At 34.4% G+C, this 19,324-nt stretch overlaps 1 protein-coding gene across 5 annotated transcripts in view; it reads left to right on the plus strand.

The window, feature by feature from the left end:
- Window positions 1-17,258, plus strand: part of CSNK1G3 (casein kinase 1 gamma 3) — a 75,448-nt gene extending 58,190 nt beyond the window's left edge. Inside the window, exons 10-16 of one of the 5 annotated variants that reach the window (XM_058826910.1) lie at window positions 1,247-1,395; window positions 2,444-2,539; window positions 3,189-3,284; window positions 10,103-10,209; window positions 10,590-10,613; window positions 15,303-15,394; window positions 16,716-17,258. In XM_058826910.1, the coding sequence (XP_058682893.1) occupies window positions 1,247-1,395; window positions 2,444-2,539; window positions 3,189-3,284; window positions 10,103-10,209; window positions 10,590-10,613; window positions 15,303-15,360 (530 nt within the window). In that variant the 3' untranslated portion in view covers window positions 15,361-15,394; window positions 16,716-17,258. Of the gene's footprint in view, window positions 1-1,246; window positions 1,396-2,417; window positions 2,540-3,188; window positions 3,285-10,102; window positions 10,210-10,589; window positions 10,614-15,302; window positions 15,395-16,715 lie in introns of those variants that run through there. The other 4 variants (XM_058826913.1, XM_058826912.1, XM_058826914.1 and 1 more) reach the window with 4 other exon arrangements.
- Window positions 17,259-19,324: the final 2,066 nt, after the last annotated feature.

A 19,324-nucleotide genomic window follows, 5' to 3' on the forward strand; every position in this document is an offset into this window, starting at 1 on the left:
CTAACAGGGTCCCCAGCTCCTCCACAGAGCTGCTTTCAGCACATCATCCCCAGTCTGTGCTGGTGCCTGGGGCTGTTCCTCCCCAGGAGCAGGACCCTGCTTTTGTCTTTGCTGAATTTCAGAAGGTTCCTCTCTGCCCATCTCTCCAGGCTGTTGAGGTCCTTCTGAAGGGCTGCAGAGCCCTCTGGGGTATGGGCCACTCCTCCCAGCTTTGTGTTGTCAGTGAAATTGCTGAGCAGGCCTCTGCCCCTTCACCCAAGTCATTGACGGGTGAAGTAAATAATACTGGGCCCAGATAGAAGAGTTATCCTTTGAAAAAACAGTAAGCTAATGCTGTTTTTCTTCAAATACAGATTCTTCTAAAGGAAACATTTAAAAAGCTGTTTTTTAGCACATTGTGTGTGCTTACAGTGATCAGCGTGTCTGCACTTGTCACACTGAAAATTTTGCAAGCCTTCTCAGCTGAAATGTGGTATCATACCCCTATTAAAAACAAGCTGCATTAGATACAGCTTGAACTAATATTTAAAATAACTTGTGAGATTCAGGTTTCACTTCTAGCTCTCTCTAAGTACAAGGAGAATCAATGAGGTGTTGGAAAATTGGACAGAAAGGAAATAAGACGTTTTTTAGAAGTTGTAGTTGTAGTAACATGTCCCTTGCAACATGGGGACATGTATGACATGTCATGTATGAACATGATTTTTCCAAAATACAAGTGAGCACCTTGAAAAGTAATCAAAATGTCATTGATAGGCAAAGTGGATTTGCTGAGAGTAGCTCATGACAAATGAAAATAAATCCTGTCCACAGTAGGCCTAGTGGCGAGGCTGATGCTTTATGTTTTATACCCCTTTCTTGACCTTTCCTTAGTCTTGTCTCTGTAAAATTGACTGGAAAGAAAGAAGAAAGTAGAGGCATTTCTCTCCACACGTTTTTACACACTGTGCTTTAGAATTGGAACATTGAATAGAAGATCTCAACAGGTAATGTGGAGGAAAAATTAGTGGGGTGTCGCTTGCCAGGACATGTTAGGAATATAACAGTGTATCTCAGAATATGGTAGCATCTCAAAGAACATTATTAAGTAACTTTTCTTTCTGGTAATTCACAGATTCATGGTGAGCAACTGTTCAGGTTTTATGGTGAGAGGTACAAGTTGCTTTAAATGAAATAAGGTGGTGGGGATTTTTTTGAGTTCCAGTAAAACAGATAATGGCAAATATATGTGTTCTTCTTTATCTAGAGGAAATGGCTACTTACCTACGTTACGTAAGAAGGTTAGATTTTTTTGAAAAGCCAGACTACGACTACTTAAGAAAGCTCTTCACAGACTTACTTGATCGGAAAGGCTATATGTTTGATTATGAATATGACTGGATTGGCAAACAGTTGGTGAGTACAGTTCTTACAGCTGTTAGTAATATCGTGGGTTTTTCCGTGATCAATTTTGGGCTTCATAAGATAAGTGCATATTGTCTTGCTAATAGAGTTGTGAAGAGCTGCTATTACAAGCTCATCTGCAGATGCATGTTCTAACATAATCTTTTGGCTTGAGTGCTTCGTATTCAGTCTCTTTCCAAATGTGCTCTTAATACTGAAGTACATCTCTGCTCAATTCAAAAGGAGGTGGTAGAAATTCAGGTTGTTTATTGAGTTGAAGGAACTTAAAATTCTGCAAGTAATTGTCATTACTGCATTTTTTTTTTATTGTTCCCAGTATTTTTGAAATGCAGAACTATAACTTCTCTGCATATGAGGTATACTCCAGATATTTATCAGTTATTGTGATGAAATATTGCATAGTTCATTACATATTTTGTCACAGTGCATCTAAGGTTTCAGGAAACACTCTGTTTATGTAATTTAAGAAATGGTAGAGGATAGACTTTCCTTCAGCTTCTCAAAGTTTTTGATTTCTTTTTATTATGTAGGGAAGGGAGGGCTAATATTTATCTATTTGACCCGTTTCAGATTATGCACTTCACTCTGCTGTTCCCTGTGTGACTCTGAAAGAATTGTAGCATTTATTTTATTGCAAATTATCTTTTTCAGTTAGCATTAAAAATTACTTTAAGCCTTTCATCAGGTTTCATCAGAATGTTGTAACTGCTAACTGCAGAAAGTATCAGCCTAAAGTCTTTTAGAAAATAAATGTATGATAATACTTAGAATTGCTACTTCAGTACATTCTGTACTGTACATTCTGTACATTCAGTACATTCAGTAAGATATGGTTTACTTTTTTTTCTTCTTGGTATTAGTAAATATTTAGTAAAGCTTCTGCTTTCATCTTTTTCATCTCTTCATTCATAATTTTGTGTTATTTGAAACTGTAATTTTTCAACATTACTTTGTATTACAAACCAGTAATTACAAACTTTTGGTGAGACTTGGAAATTTATTTTTTTTACCAGTTGCTACATATTATTTATATTTGTAGCCTACTCCAGTGGGTTCAATGCATTCAGACCCTGCAATGTCTTCAAACAGAGAAACATATCAGCACAGAGACAGAATGCAACAATCCAAAAATCAGGTAAACTGCTCATGTGAGATTATCAGCATCTTTTGTCTAATGATTTGTGCTTTTCTTATTAGAACTTGAAATTAAAATTGATTCTAGTTTTTTTGTTGTTTGTTTGTTTTCAGTTTGATTTAAGTAGATCTTTGTTGAAGTCTATGTGTATAGAGATACATAAATATCTCCTAAAGGCTTGCTAGGTTGAAGCTATGATATAATGTAGTGAATCAGTAGTCAATTTTCTGCATACTCACCCTTCTTTATTGGCTGTCTCTCCTCCATACGCTGTATCCTGTCTTTCAGTTCTAACATGTATGTATAATATTTTGACTTTTTTTAAACCACTCTAATAACTTAGGTGGTAACAATGTTAGGAATTCAGAGCTGTGTAAGTTTACCTAAGCAAAATTGAAGAGTTGTGTGAGTGTTCTTTTTCTTACTAAGAATTTTGAGGTTTAGCTACTTCAGCTCTGTATGAAAATTTATATGAAGGCATGTGTAAGTATGTTGATATGGTGAATGTGGAAGTGCAATCTATATAGGGATTAAGTGTGTAGTGCTTCTATGTTTTTTAAAAATAATACACGACAATTAATGTACAAATTGTTTATTTTTAAATTTTTTTCTTCTTTTGCATAAATCATAATACATTTGAAAATGAAAGTCAACAGAACATAGGGCAGCTTGGGACTCACAGCAAACCAATCCACATCATTTGAGGGCTCACCTCGCATCTGACAGACATGGTGGCTCTGTACAGGTATTTTCTGCTTCTTTCATGACCTCAATCAGTTGTTTTTTATTGCATAATACTACTTTCCTGTAATGTATCACATGATTCATGTTTCCAGAATGCTGCTATTATTTATTATTTCACTGTTCAGTTGTCAAAACAGGTGCTGAAATTGTGGAACTTTTTGTTGATGGAATTTTTCTTGCATGTTTCTTAGTAAAAGTCTTAAAACAGTTGAACCGTCTTTTTTACAGAATATTTACTGACCTCAATGCAAGCAACTGAAGTTTAGACTTTAAATGTGTTAATTGTATTAGCAAGTAAAATCCACCATTCAGTGTTGATCAGGCCTTGTTTTTTGTTCCTTAAGTAAACATAAAATTAAAATGTTGTTTAGTGTTGTTTGCTTACACTTCACTCCTTTATTCAAAGTTATTGACTAGAAAAATGTTCCCAGGCAGCACCTCACACATCTCAGTGAAAATACGTGTAGAAACCAACAGTTTTTCTTATATTATTAGTTTATTTCATCTTCAAAGAGCTCTTTTCCTGGTTTGTTTTAAATTCTTAAAATAAATTTTTGAAATTTTAGCTCTTTGAATATATTTAGGTGTGAAGTAGTTAGAGTAATGTGTAAGGAATTAATACTGAAAGATTCAAAATGCCAGCTATGAAGTCTACATGAAATTTTGATCTTTGAATCCAAAATGAAAAAGATTTAGCTTTGGGAAGCCTTATCGGGGTGGGGGTTGTGTGTGGAAAATTGTCTGCTGCATTTTTGATTATGACATAAGTTACATATGTTTCTTCTGAATTTTCTGATTTGGAAAAAAATTGTCAAGGCCTGAAGAAAGAAGGAAAAGTTGAGGGTACAGAAAACAAGGCTTCAGTCCTGCCAGGGTGATAACAGTCTCTAAATTTTGTTGCTTTAGAAATACCTGTCATGTGTAACATAACAACATCTAGTAGGTGATAACTATTACAGTGTATCAAAAAAAATTAGAAGTTATTTTGTTCTTCCCATTAACAAATACTTAAAAAACCTTTATTTTCCCATAATTTAGGTTGGAAAAATACACATTAAATTTGTTAAATTACAGTTAGCAGAACTTTCAAAGTGTCATCATGACCCTGTTGGCAATTGTGGCACTTAGGAAACCTTTTATTCTTTGTCAGGTAAAGTGTAACAATTACAAGATATTTTCTTCCATTGCAAAATATGCTAAATACCCTTTGGAGATGTGAAGAACATTTTCTAGGAAAATAACACAGGAAACACTAGTATTCCTTACTGTTAATATAGTGTTTTTCTATCATCTTTCCTCACAGGATACAAACTAATCTGATCCGAGTTCAGATCATTTACATCTGTCGAGGCTTAGCAATTGCCATATGAATAAAAGCACTGTGCAAAACTGCAGCCATGGTCTGTGTCTTTGAAGATCAAGCGTTGTGCAGCAGGGTGTTTTCATATTGGATTGCTTTTTGTTGTGGAGTGGTCATGCTTCCTTGTTAAGGGCACTTACAAAATCACACAGGATCTCCAATTATGCTGTGATATACCCCCTGGCTGTTGTCAAATACCCCTTTGTTGCAGGAATACTAACTGAATCATGCTATTTGTTAAGTTGGTTGATTAGCTAGCTACTTTTGTAGGATTCCTAATTGCTTTCAAGGAGACAAATGCTAAAAGTCCCACAGAAAATTGTTCAAAGGAAAAGTTGAGTCTTAGGTATGAAATTAAAGTGTATTTATTTTTTTTCTGTGATGTTAGCAAGTCATTGCTCATCTTTGAGATCAGTTTTATAAATTTTTCTGCAAGATATGAAAACCTGTCAGATTTATTTTAAAGTGACAGTGGAATGATTTTAGGTCAGTTCTATTAGTCATCTGTAATAATATTGCTGATGTAATCTCTGAGGTTCTTTTTTAGGTGATTGTTAAAATTTGCTGATTTTTTTCTGTGGCATACTAACATGGAGTGGACTGAATGTTGGTGTAGATGTTTGTTAGCATACGCTTGTATGCTCTTAGCGTGAACCATTGAGGTTCAAACTGGTTTGTTCATTAACAGATACTGTTCTATTTTTTGTATTAATTTAATTTATCCCAGACCCAAGGCCTGTGTTCAAAAGATCCTGGTGTGTTTAGACACATCTAATTTTATTTTATAGAATCAGTAACGTTCAGATAGTGTCAGGAAATTGAGCTGTAAAGGGAAGACATCCCTTCTTCCACCTACCACAGTACATTTTTCTAGTTCATGCAGACTTATTAATGATCAACTCATACCTCCCAGCAATTCATTCCAGAACTTTTGTGCCTTTGTTTTTTTAAGTTTGCCTCACTTCTCAAAATGTCAGCTGTACAGCACTGAATTATTTCTTTCTCTGCATGAGCTGTAATCTGCTTCTGCACTCATAAAGACTGTATTCATCTGTTCCATTACTTCTTTTTTCATCACTTACTAACTGATCTTCTTCCTCTTATCTTTTCTCTTTCTTTTTTCCCACTGGGAAATTTTTTTAAAAGGAGGTTAGATTGAAAGATTGGGTTAAGAGTTCCCAATAAAGTACTTAGGAACTGCTTGAAAGATTTTTATATTTGATGTAAGTAGTTTTGAGTTGCAAGATTCCTCTCCTTCAAGAAGTCAAGATGATAAAGTGTAAGATGAAACAAATCAATTTTGCTAAGCTTTTGTAAACTAAAAAGGTATTGTGATGACTTTTATTCTTTTGTCTTAGCTGAAAACTTTTTGAAGGTAAAATAAAGAATTGTATCACTAATGAATCACTTAGAGATGTAGACTGGCTTTATATTTTGAGTGGAGAATTCAGTTACTGAGATTCTTAATGGAATGAAAGGGTTTTTTTCTGTGTCTGTTTTAAATTTTTGCATTCCTTGTTGTTAGTATAGTAATGAAAATTAGCAAAATCTGTTTTTTTATGGCAGATTTTCTAACTCGTTTTTGAACATAGCAAGTGAAAGGTCAGTTTTTGTACTGATGCAAAACAAGTGTAGAGGCTGAAGATTTACTGTTACCTTTTAGGGAACTGGCATTTAGGCTTAACTGTATCTTGTTTTAAGTGGCCTTTTTCAAGCTTCCAGAGGACCATGTACCTAAGAAATCAATCTGTTCCACAATTCACGTGTCATTAATGGCTAGTCGGTGGAATTTTTGTTTCTTTACCTCATGGCATAGAAAGTATCAAGAAATAACCAGTGATGCATATGCTCCTTTATATAGGTGTTCTTCATATTAAACTTTTAAAGAACTGATTACATTTGAAGGAACTAAATTTAAAGCAGGATAAAGTTATAAAAATTCTTAAAGTAGTTTTAGGTTTTCAGTTTAGTGGTTATTCTCCCACTTGAAAATAGGTGAGTAGCTTAAGTTAATCTTCAATATTGTGATATTTCTAATTTGAAACTTTAAAAATATTTGTTTTTTGAAATGTAATTATGTTACTGTTCAGGGAAGAATGTTCATCTACATTTTGTAACAGAATTTTTAGGTGCAAAACCATAACTTAAATATCCTAATTTTTTCACTATCGCTGTATTCAAGTCTTCTAAGAGATTAATTGTGCCTCCCATTTTTTCATCAGGCTATTGATTTCATTAAGTGAAGTCCATTCCAAATTGAGTCACATGTAGAGAAATTAAATTGAAAGTTTCTCTGAAAGTTTCTTTCTTAAAGAAACTCTTGAAAGTTTCTCTCAAACTTAGTGTCATGTAGCTTCTCTCTCCTGAAGTTTTAGCTTTTTATGTGGATCTAATGTGATGAGTTTTCATTGTGCCTCATTTGTGATACATTCTGGCTTCAGAATCTGGTGTACCACTCCTTCAGTGCGTACACTGGGTCCTCTGGGTGACTTATTCTTGTTCAATTCTGTTATGTTCCCATATCTTCCTCCCTGTATTGGGAGATATCAAAAATCAGCAGATTTTTGAGCTGATTGGCATATAATTGGAGAGAAAAATGTAATGATTTGCCTTATTAAAGACTCCTTTACTGATGTAGTTTAACTGATGAAGTTAAATTCATACAGCTGAAGCCTTACCGACAGTGGAAGCACTCCTGCCTATCTCTTGTACTCTTTGTATCAGTCTTTGTTAGTTTCATTTCCTTCATCTTAGTAATGAGCTCCTAGAGCTGCTTTTGGCAGTAGTAGATTTGAGTGAAACTCAGTGTAGTTGTGGTTCTGGAGAAGCAGGACTGATGCCGTTTTTTGGATTTATACTGTATACAGTTTGGTTCACTTCTGCTTTCAGTGGTTTTAACTCTTTCCAGAAAGAAGAACTTCATGTTCCTTCCACCTAAACTAAGTCATGCAACAGACCATTGCACTTCATAGTACTTGTGTATTTGGTGAATGTGTATGGCTGTGTAGGACTACAGTCTCTTTCTCCTTGGTATCTGTCAAAGAGGCAGAGATTATCTGTTACTGACCAGAGCAAGGCAGGACAGTCTTTTGCTATGTGGTGTGAAGTTTTCAATGAAGTATTTCAAATTCTCTTAAAGAATTTTTAAATTTTAATAAAAATTTAAAATAAACAATCAAAGTAATAAACCAGCTTAGGAAAAAAGCTGTTTTAAAAATAAATTTATCCAGCTAATAGAAACCACTGTCAAGAAAACTGAGATTGAAGTCAGTTTGAAGAATAAGCTGCAATAAGCTTTGTTTTGTTATCAGATAGTAGTGTATTGACCTCAGGTAAACTGAAGACAAAAGCTTCTGGTCTTGATCAACCACTCTTACTCAATCTTGAACATAGATCTGAGGCTCTTTTTAGAAAAGTTGTTTTTAAATCTAGATTATGGAGCAGAAATCCTGCATTATTGGGGCTGCAGGCAAGTTTGACTGTAGTATTAATTGGGCTGTACTGCTGTATATAGATTAGTACAGGCTGCAGTTGTGGTTAGTTATATTGTTAGGTGCAGGGGCATGTGGGCATGACCCTACCAGTGATGCTTTCCAGCTGTAACCATTCTGTGCTTCTATGTTTCATTTGGAACAAAACTCATTTGGTGTCAAGTTGAGCAAAGTTTTTTTTACCCTTACATTTTTATGACTCCTGTCTTAGTTAGCAAGTACTTCTGATTTAATACTTTTCCACTCTGAGTATTTTACAAGAAGCAATGACATGACCACCACAAGATACCTGGTGAGGTGGTTGGGATAATATTCTATCTTCTTCCTTAGTAAATATGTGCAGTGATGGCAACTCAGAATATTCTGTGGCTCTGTAAAACTCTGTTATTGTGAAAACAATAACTAGTAATCCAGAATGTTTGGTTCAGGACACCTGCCCCACCATCTTAAGGTTCGTTAAAGTACAATTCCTACTTATGTGAAGTGCTTCTGTCATGCCCAGTGATATGAAACCAAGTTTAAGACGGCTAGTTGAAACTCCACTGACTTACTTATCATTGCAGGAATAAAGTCCAGTCTCCCATGATTCCTCTAGTTATATTGATTAAAATTTAAGTAGTTAGATTCCTGCAATTGTTAGTTTGTTATGAGCCTGCAGGGGTTTTTTGGCAGTGGTTCATATTTTAGTGAAATTTGAAAAAGGAGAAAACTCAGCTGGGTGTTGGCAAAGGGCATGGAAAATGCCTTGAGTGCAGCAAACTTCTGAAGCACTGTATTTACTTACAATAGGAACCACAAAACAAACCTCAGTAGGCTAGGCTCTTAGCTTTGGTTATAAATAGATGAGACATATCTGCTATAATAAGAGGAGAGCTTAGAAGAGTGAGGGAAATAATATTATGGTGGGGATTTTCCTTCCCTCTCCTTTCATCTACCTTAATCTCTGACCATCAGACAACAGTAATAATCTTGAATTATGGACTACTCTTAGTCTCTATATCTGATTAATTGTTTACAGCTGTTTTCTGCAAATTTTTATACTGTTTGTCCAGAATTATATTTTTATGCTTGCTGCCTTGCCAAGCAGTTGCTACTAGCTTGGTACTTAGTAATCTGCTCCATGGTGTTAGTCAACTCTTTAATGGGTCAATTAGCACTGTCAGCAGCTCTGATCAGGTAGGCGCTTGTCTACAGCCAGTTAATCATCTTCCTTTTTGTATTCTGTGGGGTGAATAAAGAGGGGCCTCTCAATGGCTCCATTTGTCATGCAGGAAAGCTGACAGGAACTGAGAGAGAGAATATTGGGTTCCACTTGGTTTAAAGTCCAAACAAATATTCCCAGAGAGCCACAGCTTTCATGGTCACTTGAAAAACTTATATAGAAATTTGATTGTAAAGTAATAGGAATGAAGATTAATCTAATTTTTTATGAATTGTTTTGGCAGCAGATATTTTTGTGTCCTAAAAATCAGACACCATCTATACTCTTAGGTTTAGAAGACACCCTTAGTTTTTTCCCCCTTTTCTGGTGAGTGTTCTTTGAGATACAGCTGAATCAGGCCTTCATATTCACTCTGAATACAAAGAGAGAAACTAAGGAGCATAAATACCCTGAAGGAGCAGAGAAAGGGCTAGTCTGACTGAACTGCTATGGGAAAAGTGCTTAGTGCCTTCCCTTATGTCTCTGAGGAGATGTGGGGGAGATGAGCAAATGGCATCCAGAGGGTTGCTTTCCTTCATCCACTCTGAGTGCATCATGTGGAGGTCAGTTCCGCTAATAGGTATGAAAGGAAAATTACAAGAGCACAGGTCTGTCAGAATAAAACCTGGAGAAGATACTGTTACTGAAATAAAAATAACTATGGAAATAAAAAAAATTACTGTTTTTTAAAGCTGTACTGTAATCTTAGGAATTAACAAGTGTATGTCTGTCACTAGTATAATTTCAGGTCTTTCTTGTGATTTCAGGTAGTAAGCTCAACAAATGGAGAGCTGAACACAGATGACCCAACTGCAGGTCGTTCAAATGCACCCATCACAGCTCCTGCAGAAGTAGAAGTAATGGATGAAACAAAGTATGTCCTTCTTTTTATACTCTTTGGATCTTTTGTGCTCAGCTGCTTCAATATTTTTCTCATATAGTTTTTCAGAAAATATTGTCTGAATTGAATACTCCTTTGGTGAGGAGCAAAACTACAGTGCTATACTTAATTTTCTCTTTAAGTTTTCAAATAGTAGAGTTCCTATAGCTTGTGCTTTTTTAGACTAAGCCTTCAATGACATGTCTTGCTATGCTGGCTAGAGAAGTGTGTGCATTTTTTATATTTCAACTCATTTTGAAATATTTATTTTAAGGTAGTGTTCTGACTACCAAAGGCCATGTGTAGAAAACATAAAATTCTTCCTTTATATTGTATTCTGATTCTCTTTTTTTCCTTACTCTCTTTCTGTATAGCTGCCAGAAAGTGTTGAACATGTGGTGAGTTATACAGCACAGGCAGGCAGAAATAGCCCCAGGAGCTTTGTTCTTATTATGTGGTTTAAAACTAATTTCAGAAAACTTAAAAATAAAATGTTGATTTACAAATGACAAAAATGCATTTTAATTCTGTGAAGCAATTAAATGTCTTTACAAAGAGCCACCTTCAGGAGCTGTTCTGCCTGCTTCAAATCCTGCTTGCTTTTAAGTTGTGTAGTTTGTGATGTACTTTATGTCAACCTTTTTAATGGGTACTAGAATTTTTTTTCTTACTTTCTATTCTTTTTGAAAGGGGAAAGCATTCTTTTCAAATATTGTAGCATTCAGATAGTGTATTAACATCTAGAAAATAACTCACATGAATAAGTAATAATTGCTAGCAAATGTTTGAACTTTTCCAGTTATCTCTGTAAACAGAGTGTTTACCAGAGTGTTACTCTGTGACAACTTTTGAACTAATCACTAAAATGTAACTTCAGGGTTCCTCAATGTTACGGTGTAATGAAAAGGAAAAATATTAAGACCTGTTAACATGGGATAGACAATTAATGTTTATATATCTGTGTAGTAAACTTAGACTTGCAAAATAGTACAGGAAAATATTCTTGAGAGCTAAAGGTGGTAAGAATTCCAGTATGTTTTATTTCATAATTGTGCTTGAAATAGGATTTTACCAGGGTATGGATCTAGTTTACCATAAAATAGAGGCAGACAGGTATGAAGGATACATTAGTAGGAGAGCAATTCATTATCAACAATTTTTCTAGGACCCATTTTCCTAACTTCAGGGAAAAAGGAAAATTCTCAAAGTGAATTTTTTTTTAAAGCAATTGTTCCACAGGTTTTTGTTTTGGTAGGTAAGCTTTATTTGCGAGTGTAATTAATAATTTTGAATGGAGGTATCTGTAGGACCACATTTTTACACTGGCTTCCTGTGAGCACAGAGAAAAACTAAATTCTTTGCTGCCATTTTTGTGGAGTACAGTATTATTTTACTGTCAAGAATATAGTTCTCTTATATATATATATATATATTTGAAACAAAAAAAAAACAAAACAGAGGGGCTAGGATATTGGTAGGCTGCCGACAGATAAATTTCCTGTCCCTTTTCTTTGAATAAGCACAGTGATAATCTTCCTTATGCTCAACTCATGTACACACAGAAAACAATTAAATTTCTTGCCCTTTGAGTAGTGCTTAGTAGTGTTTAATTAGTTAATTAAACCTATTTTTAATTCCCTACTTTACTTAGTTATCTGCAGAAAGTTAAGAGAATTCTCAGGAGCCAAGATACTCAGCTGCTTGAGAAGTGTAGAAGTTCACTTCTTTTAAATGAATACATAATGGACAAATATGCTACACTTGACCTTTTTGGCCTGCTCTTAACTGGTTTTGTTACAGACAAAATAACTAGTCTCAGTATCCTACTCTTTAGATTGATTTTATTTTTTTCAGGTATGTAACACTCAATTTAGTGTTTCATCACTATGTGTTTATGCTGAAGTTTCCTCGGTGACTAAAGGTTTTTTGGCAGTAGTTTTTTATATTTTGAAATTGTTTTATATTTTAACATACATGCCCACCCACTCAACCTCACCCCCTCTCCAGCTTTGCTATCAAACATCAATGCATAGGTACATATATTTTTTCAGAAAGAGCACTTTAGAAGATTTAGATAATTTTACATTTTAACATGGCAGTTACAAACCTAATATCAAAAGGGGTTGTGAGGCAATTAAACATTTGTTTATAGATCTTACACTGTGGAATAGGTTAAGGGAATGGAATTATTAGTATTTTTCATGTCTGTGACATGGATATTTTTTGTTTTAAGGAGACATTGTTTTCTCAAAAGACTCTCACTTTGTGCCTCTTTCATAATCTTTTCTCCTCCTAAAAGTATGAACAAAGATAACCTGTCTTGCTCATATCTTCCATTTGTAACATTTCCTCATCCTCTGAAAAGACAAACTTGAATCTTATTTAGAAATGCTTCATTTTTTTCTAGATGTCTTCTTAGTTTTAGAAGCTTAGCATGCCTATATCCTCATCTAAAAGATTTAAGAAAGGGTGCCCCTTATGTAGGATTGCCCCCATTATGTATGATTTTAACTGGGAAGACAACAGTCATTTAGCTGAATATTAGAACTTCTGCTACCATTTCAGTGCAATCCTGTAAATAAGAAAGGATAAGTTTGGGTTTTTTTAATTCAGTAAGGATTTTATTGTTTTGGGACTTCTAACCAACATTTAACCAAACATTTCATTTTTCGATAAATATTTATGTACTCACATGCAGTATATCTTCTAAATCTTATGCTGTGTCATTTTCATGGTGGTTGTGCAGCTGGCATGACCTAGCAGTGGGTGTTGTGTTTTGGGAATTTTGCTGGGTTCGTATTTTTATTTGTGAGTGTTATGGCGAAGGGGGTTGTTGGTGTGGTTATTTTTGATTGTTTGGGATTTTAGAAAAGCTTTCTCCCTATTTCATTTGTTACTTACTGATGTTGTAAAGCAAGGAGAAAACTAACCTTATCACTGTGCTGCCCTGACACGTGGGGATCTACAGATCTATCTACAATCTTCTACAGGTGCTCTTTCATTTATCACTGAGCAATTAACTTGTCTTTACTCTTTGCTAGCCATCAGAACAGTTGCTTCTATGAAGCATGTGTGATTTGGATAACCAAAAAGCTCTTCTGTGGGAAGGCAGAGAAGGGCAAACAGGAAGTGATCATTCTTTTTGCATCTTGCATTTTTTGCCACTTTAAACACTTGTTATTAATACTACAGTAAAGTGCCTGGCACATGCTTTATGGTAAATATAAAAACACAACTATCTCATCACAAATGACAAATTAAGTTGCTTTTGAATTTTGGCCGAAGGCACTGTTTAAATGAAAGTATTTAACAGGAAAAAAGGTATGATAATGTCTTAAGAAGGACAAGAAGTGTTCAAAAACATAATGCTGATATTACCTCAGATATTACCTCAAAGGTATCACTTTACATTGTACAGGAAAAATGCAATGATTTTGCATTTTATAGATTGCTATTATACTGCCCTACTCTAAAATGTTACATAAACTGCAGATAAAAGTTAGCAGTCATTAAAGGCCTTATTTAAAAAAAAAACAAAATTCTAGAAGCAGAAATTTTTAAAACTTACCTTTTCTGTATTTTGCATGCATATTGTATAGTATAATAAATTTTTGGTTTAATAATCCTTAATAATGCACCTAAGCAGTGTAGTATCTGTATTATGTATAAGTGACAAGAACACCCTCTAGTGACAGTTTGCTTAAGAACAAGTCTAAATTTCTGTTACGAATAACACTCACTGAGAGATTATGCACTATGAATCTCTTACTCAGGGTTATGTTTCTTTCATGAAATTCATTGTCAGCTGATACTGTGTGATCTCTCATAATCCCATTTAAAGGTGCATATATTTTAAAATTACATGTATTTGGCCTTGGAAGCCAATTTGAAGTCTAACACTTCTAGATTTAAAAATACATAGTTGTTTCAGTGTACTTGAGTTCAGATTTCCAAAACAGTCTTATGATTTGCAATTCATCATGGAATTTGCATTCCTTTAGTCCTTTTTAGATACGTTATATCTAAAGATCTTTCTTTTTCCCCATCAAATAAAAGTTTTCCTCATTTAGTGATTTCTCCTTGAATTGAAATACAGTTGAGTGATTTTTATAATTGAAAAACCCCAAACAAAAGAATTGTTAATAGAAGTTATACTCATTATAGTAGGATTATGCAAACTCCAGAAGACTAGAGGATTAAAAAACCAGTGCATTATGTTGGTTAAAAATAGAACCCTTGAATTCTCCATTGCATGGACAGTGCACTTTTCTCTGATTGACAGAGAAGTAGCAAACTAAATAGGCTATGCAGAAGGAATGAAAAAAAGTATGATATTTGCAGCAAGGATGAGTTAAAATTTTCTAATAAAGAACAAAGAAAATCTAAAGTGTCCTTAAATAGCAAAGGGGATGCAGCTCGTCCTAAACATCTAAGAAGTCTGATCTACTTGGGTTGTGATCCATATAAGCAGAAGAGTGAATAGTTAAATTGTAGATAGCTGTTCTAGAATATAAATTAGCTGTCTGCTGTATTTCCATCTTCCTACAGTTACTTACGTAACATGGGTTCTGTATATGCTAGTGTTATAAATCATGGGTTTCTGTGGGTTTTTTCCTAAAGCACGCTAATCTTGAACAAGTATAAAAGTGATTTACCATCACAGTTGAGAGTAGAATTTCCTCATCTACTGGATCATAGGATAATACATGTTGAAAGGGAGGAGCACTGCTTTGCTTTGATACATGGCATATACATATATAAAATACTTGGAGTGAAAAAAAATAATTAAACTGAATTGGGAGTTCATGGATCCACAAGTAAATTCAGAGCTTAAGTGATAATGGATGTTAGTGGTAATAGGCAGACGCTAAGAAAAGGCTTAGTTAGTAGTTATGGGGCAATTACAGTTACAGTCAGTGGCTACTACCCTTTAAAACCAATTATATCTCTTCTTTAAGAAGTACTTTAATAAATACAGCATGATATTTCTGCTAGCTGTAAAAATACTTATCTATGTAGTTTCCCCTACTGCATTTTAATTTTGGGCTTCCTCTTCAGCAATAACCAATGTTTTTTTCTACTGAAAGTTATGTAACTCTCAGAGCAGTTCTGGTCTGCCTCTGCCCACTGCTACTTTTTCAGTGACTGAGCAACAGGGTGCCTTGGATATTTTGAGAAGGTAACTGCTGTCTCCCCTTACTTTGGATGTTGTTCTCACCCCCTGTAGAACCTTATTTTTAGACCCTTACTCTCCCTGATTTTTAAACGCTTTCCCCATTTCCCATATTCCAAACTAAGTCATCTGGATTCTTTTGAATTTTAGTGATGTAAAATGCTTGGTGAACTTAAGGATTTACTGATCAAGGTTATTGATGCAGTACATTTATATTTTCACTGCTGCTGTAATTCATAGTTTAAGATTCTTCAGTGTATAGTGCTGCAAGTGAGAACTCAATAACCAAACCACTGAACTTCATGGGATAAACTCTGTTAGAGTAGACAGCTTCCATGTTCAGTTTTGATCACACACATTGTAAATGCTTTAGTATGAAGCTTTATTTTTAAAGCAGGTGTTCAGGGAGTTAGGCATGTTAGACTTAAAATAAGCCTAACAGTAAAATTTTAATGATTTTTTGTTGTGTGTGTGTTATTTGTTGCTTCCCTCTTCAGTTTATTTTTCAAAAATACTTTCTGGACTTCTGTAGTCCTTCTGTATATTATCTATATCTAACTCCCTCCACTCTTTTTCATTTTGTAGTGTTCTTTCAGGTACTTCCAGATTGTCTCTATTTGCTAAATGAAATTCACAGTGTTTGTCAGTTTTAGTTTCATTCATTTAGTGTGCAATAAAGCAGAAGAGAGAATATCTATATATTATATATATAGTGTTCTTTGTATTTAAGCTGTGATTTTTCACTGTAGTGGTATTATCACAGCACTGGATCAGAACATTAATTATATTGTTCATTAACATTTTCTTCTAAAATGTCTTGTGGAATAGCCTTGGGGGGAAAGGTTTTCCAAGTTCTGGAAAAGGTTGACAGAGGAAGCTGGAATTGTTTTCTATTTTAGCAACAATAGTGTCTTAAGTACACAGTTTAGGTGACACAGTCATAAGCACAAGCTTCTATTTGGCATATTGCCGATAATATGAACAAGTACTCAGATCATGGAATATTCTTTATTCTTACCAAATGTATTTTTAAGTCAGCCTATAATACCTGTGCTTTTGATACACTCATCAATACTCTAAACTTAATAGCTACTTGCATTATACCTTTTTTAGTTTGATACTTTTTTCCAAAAAAAAGGCGAAACATGTCAAAAGTATCTCTACTTCAGTTTTTTTCTCTAATAAATCAATTTCCTGTAATAGAGCTTAATGTATTCCTTATGGTGCTGGCTATACCTGAGGTACACACTTCAAATGAGACATACAGTAAATAGTTTAGTTTTGTGGTTTCTTTTTATATCATGTGTAATTCGTGTCACACTTGCAGGTGCTGCTGCTTATTCAAGCGGAGGAAAAGGAAAACCATCCAGCGCAACAAATGACTAGAGCCAAACAGAACACGGGAAAATGTTTGTTTGTTCAACTGTTGTGTTGTGATCTTAAAACAAACCCAACAACAAAACCCAAAGCAAAAACCTACACAATAAACACATTTTCCCAGGACTCTCTAAGAAACAATATCATGTCTCTGTACTTTGATTTGGTTCTTCTGCATCCATCTTCTGTTTCTTAAATTCATCTGTTCTGAAAGCTTTACGATATTATCAAATAAGAATGCTACTTTGACCATCAATATATGGACCAATGAAATGATAGAAAATGAACAGTATCTTGAGCAAAACTGAACTTGAGAAGTGTTCCTTCTTTCCTAGGAAGTAGTAGCAGTGTCTTAGATGAAGACGGATGTCATAGATCAGTTATTTGAGTTTGTAGCAGTGTATCTAAAGCAGTTTTCTTCAAAAATGAAGAAGAAAAATACAGGTACACAACCATATTGCGAAATAATAAAATCTTAAGATTTATTTTATGATACTTGCATTGTTTTTCTTCTTTTGCCTTAGTATTACTGGCTAGTCAAATTGTTACTCTAGTCAGATTGTCACTGTCTAGAGAAACTGGGGATGCTGATTTAACTGTTGACAGTTGTCAAAATGCTGGTGCTACTAATAGAAAGTATTTCCAGTATCCTCTCGGTTTGAAAACCTGCTTTTGTTTTGCCTACGTAGAAAATTGCAGTACAGTAGAGATTATAAGTGTTTGTACAAAGAATACAAATGTTTGTATAATTTAAGTTGTACATCTGGTAATTTTAACAAGATCAAATTACCTTCAAAAGAGTTCTACAGAGCAAATATTGAATCTGGTTGAAGCAGAGTAAATATTAAAGCCTGTATGTTCACTAAGGTAGTTGTTGATTGACAGTATCTTTAACTTGAAAAAATGGACGTGCCATGTAAAGTTAGAGATGCATTATTTTGTTCTTTAATTTAGAGAACAAATGAAATAGAAGTGAGTTAGACTTCTGCCTTCACTGCATACTAGCCCAGAGCATCCCAAATTTCCTGCCGTTTTTTTCCTGGAATTTTCTTATCTGGCATTGTAAGGTCACTAGTGTCAAGAGGGCAAGGATGTGTCAGATGCTTCTCTACAGTCCAGTGAAGTGCTTGCAATATGGACAAACCAACAGTCCTGTAGGCAAGACAGCCCATTTTATATTTTTTTCTTCTTCAGGAAATATATGCTTCTTTTAAAGCCATAATGACAGAGTTGTGGCTTTGTCATGTTTAACTGCCAGTTATTGAAGAAGGCCTGTGGAAGATGAAAGTGACTAGACAGATTTATTGACCAGAACACAGATTATCTCTATTTTTCTATAATTCTTCTAGAGCCTAAGTAGTTGTCTTTTTTCTGTCCACAAATGTTTTTTTGCATACTTATTTATTTTTAATCTGTTTCGTGTTAGCATTTAAAATGTATATAAAAGCAAAGGTACACCTTTGAATTAATCATTACATTTACAAGGATTTTAATTTTATTTTGTAATTTATTTTTCACTAAGAGCCAAAAGTGTATTTTATTGTTTGAATTACGTGCTCATGTGTATACTTTTGTATAATTTGTCATTATTACTGTTCATGCTTTTAAATTTTTGTTTTAGAAAACCTGGACTTGGCTTACAAAAACACACTGTGTAACAGGTCATAAGTTTCCACTCTGCCAGAGCATGTTACTGATTATTTCAGACTCATGAGGTTGCTTCTTTCTTTTAGTTTGAGCTGAGAAGTAGGTCATTTGACCATTATTTTATGAAAACACATCCTTCTTTGTAGTACTTGACCAAATCTGTTGCTTGTACATGTGGTATGTGTATTTCTCACACACCTGATGAGTTTTATTGAAGGTTTTTGATCTCTACAGTGTTTGTACGATCTGAACTCCATAAAAAGACAGTGTGACTATTGCGGACTTACAGTGGTTGAATATATAAAAGCTGTTTATTTGTTGAAATGGCTGGCAAAGCACTTGCTTTTCAGCAGTATTTTTAAGTGCTTGATTTTATTGCAGAAGAAGGTTTTCTGCTAGTAAAGCAATCGGCACTAATGTAGGTATGCCAGTATAATTTGCATTTATATACTTTTTCTTCCTGTCTACAGTAACAAAGTAAATAATGGCTGGATGTCTGAAACTGAAATACATCCCTGTTTAAATGTAAGAAAAAAAAATAAAGATAGTTTTTTAAAATCTGTCTTTTTCCCCCTTTCCTACAGTATTTGATGAAATAATGTTTTAGCATGTGCTGGACAATTGTAATGTCTTTGGATGGCAAGGAATTTGAAAGCATGATTCCTATAATACTACCTTGACTTACAGTTGTGTTTGCTTACTTAACAGATGTTACTGTTATGTGCTTTAATAGACCTGATAACACCAATGGAGTTCAATGCACACATTTGAAATTTACTAATGGATTAAAGTTTATGCTGTCTCTGCCACCTAAAAAAAGGCCTAAGGAGGTCTAGGAAATACATGACAAGAACATATTTTGGATTAGAAGAGTCCAAACACAAAACACTGCTTCCCCCTCTTAATGTGAAT

The sequence above is a fragment of the Poecile atricapillus genome, chromosome Z (assembly GCF_030490865.1).
Source record: "Poecile atricapillus isolate bPoeAtr1 chromosome Z, bPoeAtr1.hap1, whole genome shotgun sequence".
Classification (NCBI taxonomy): Eukaryota; Metazoa; Chordata; class Aves; order Passeriformes; family Paridae; genus Poecile; species Poecile atricapillus.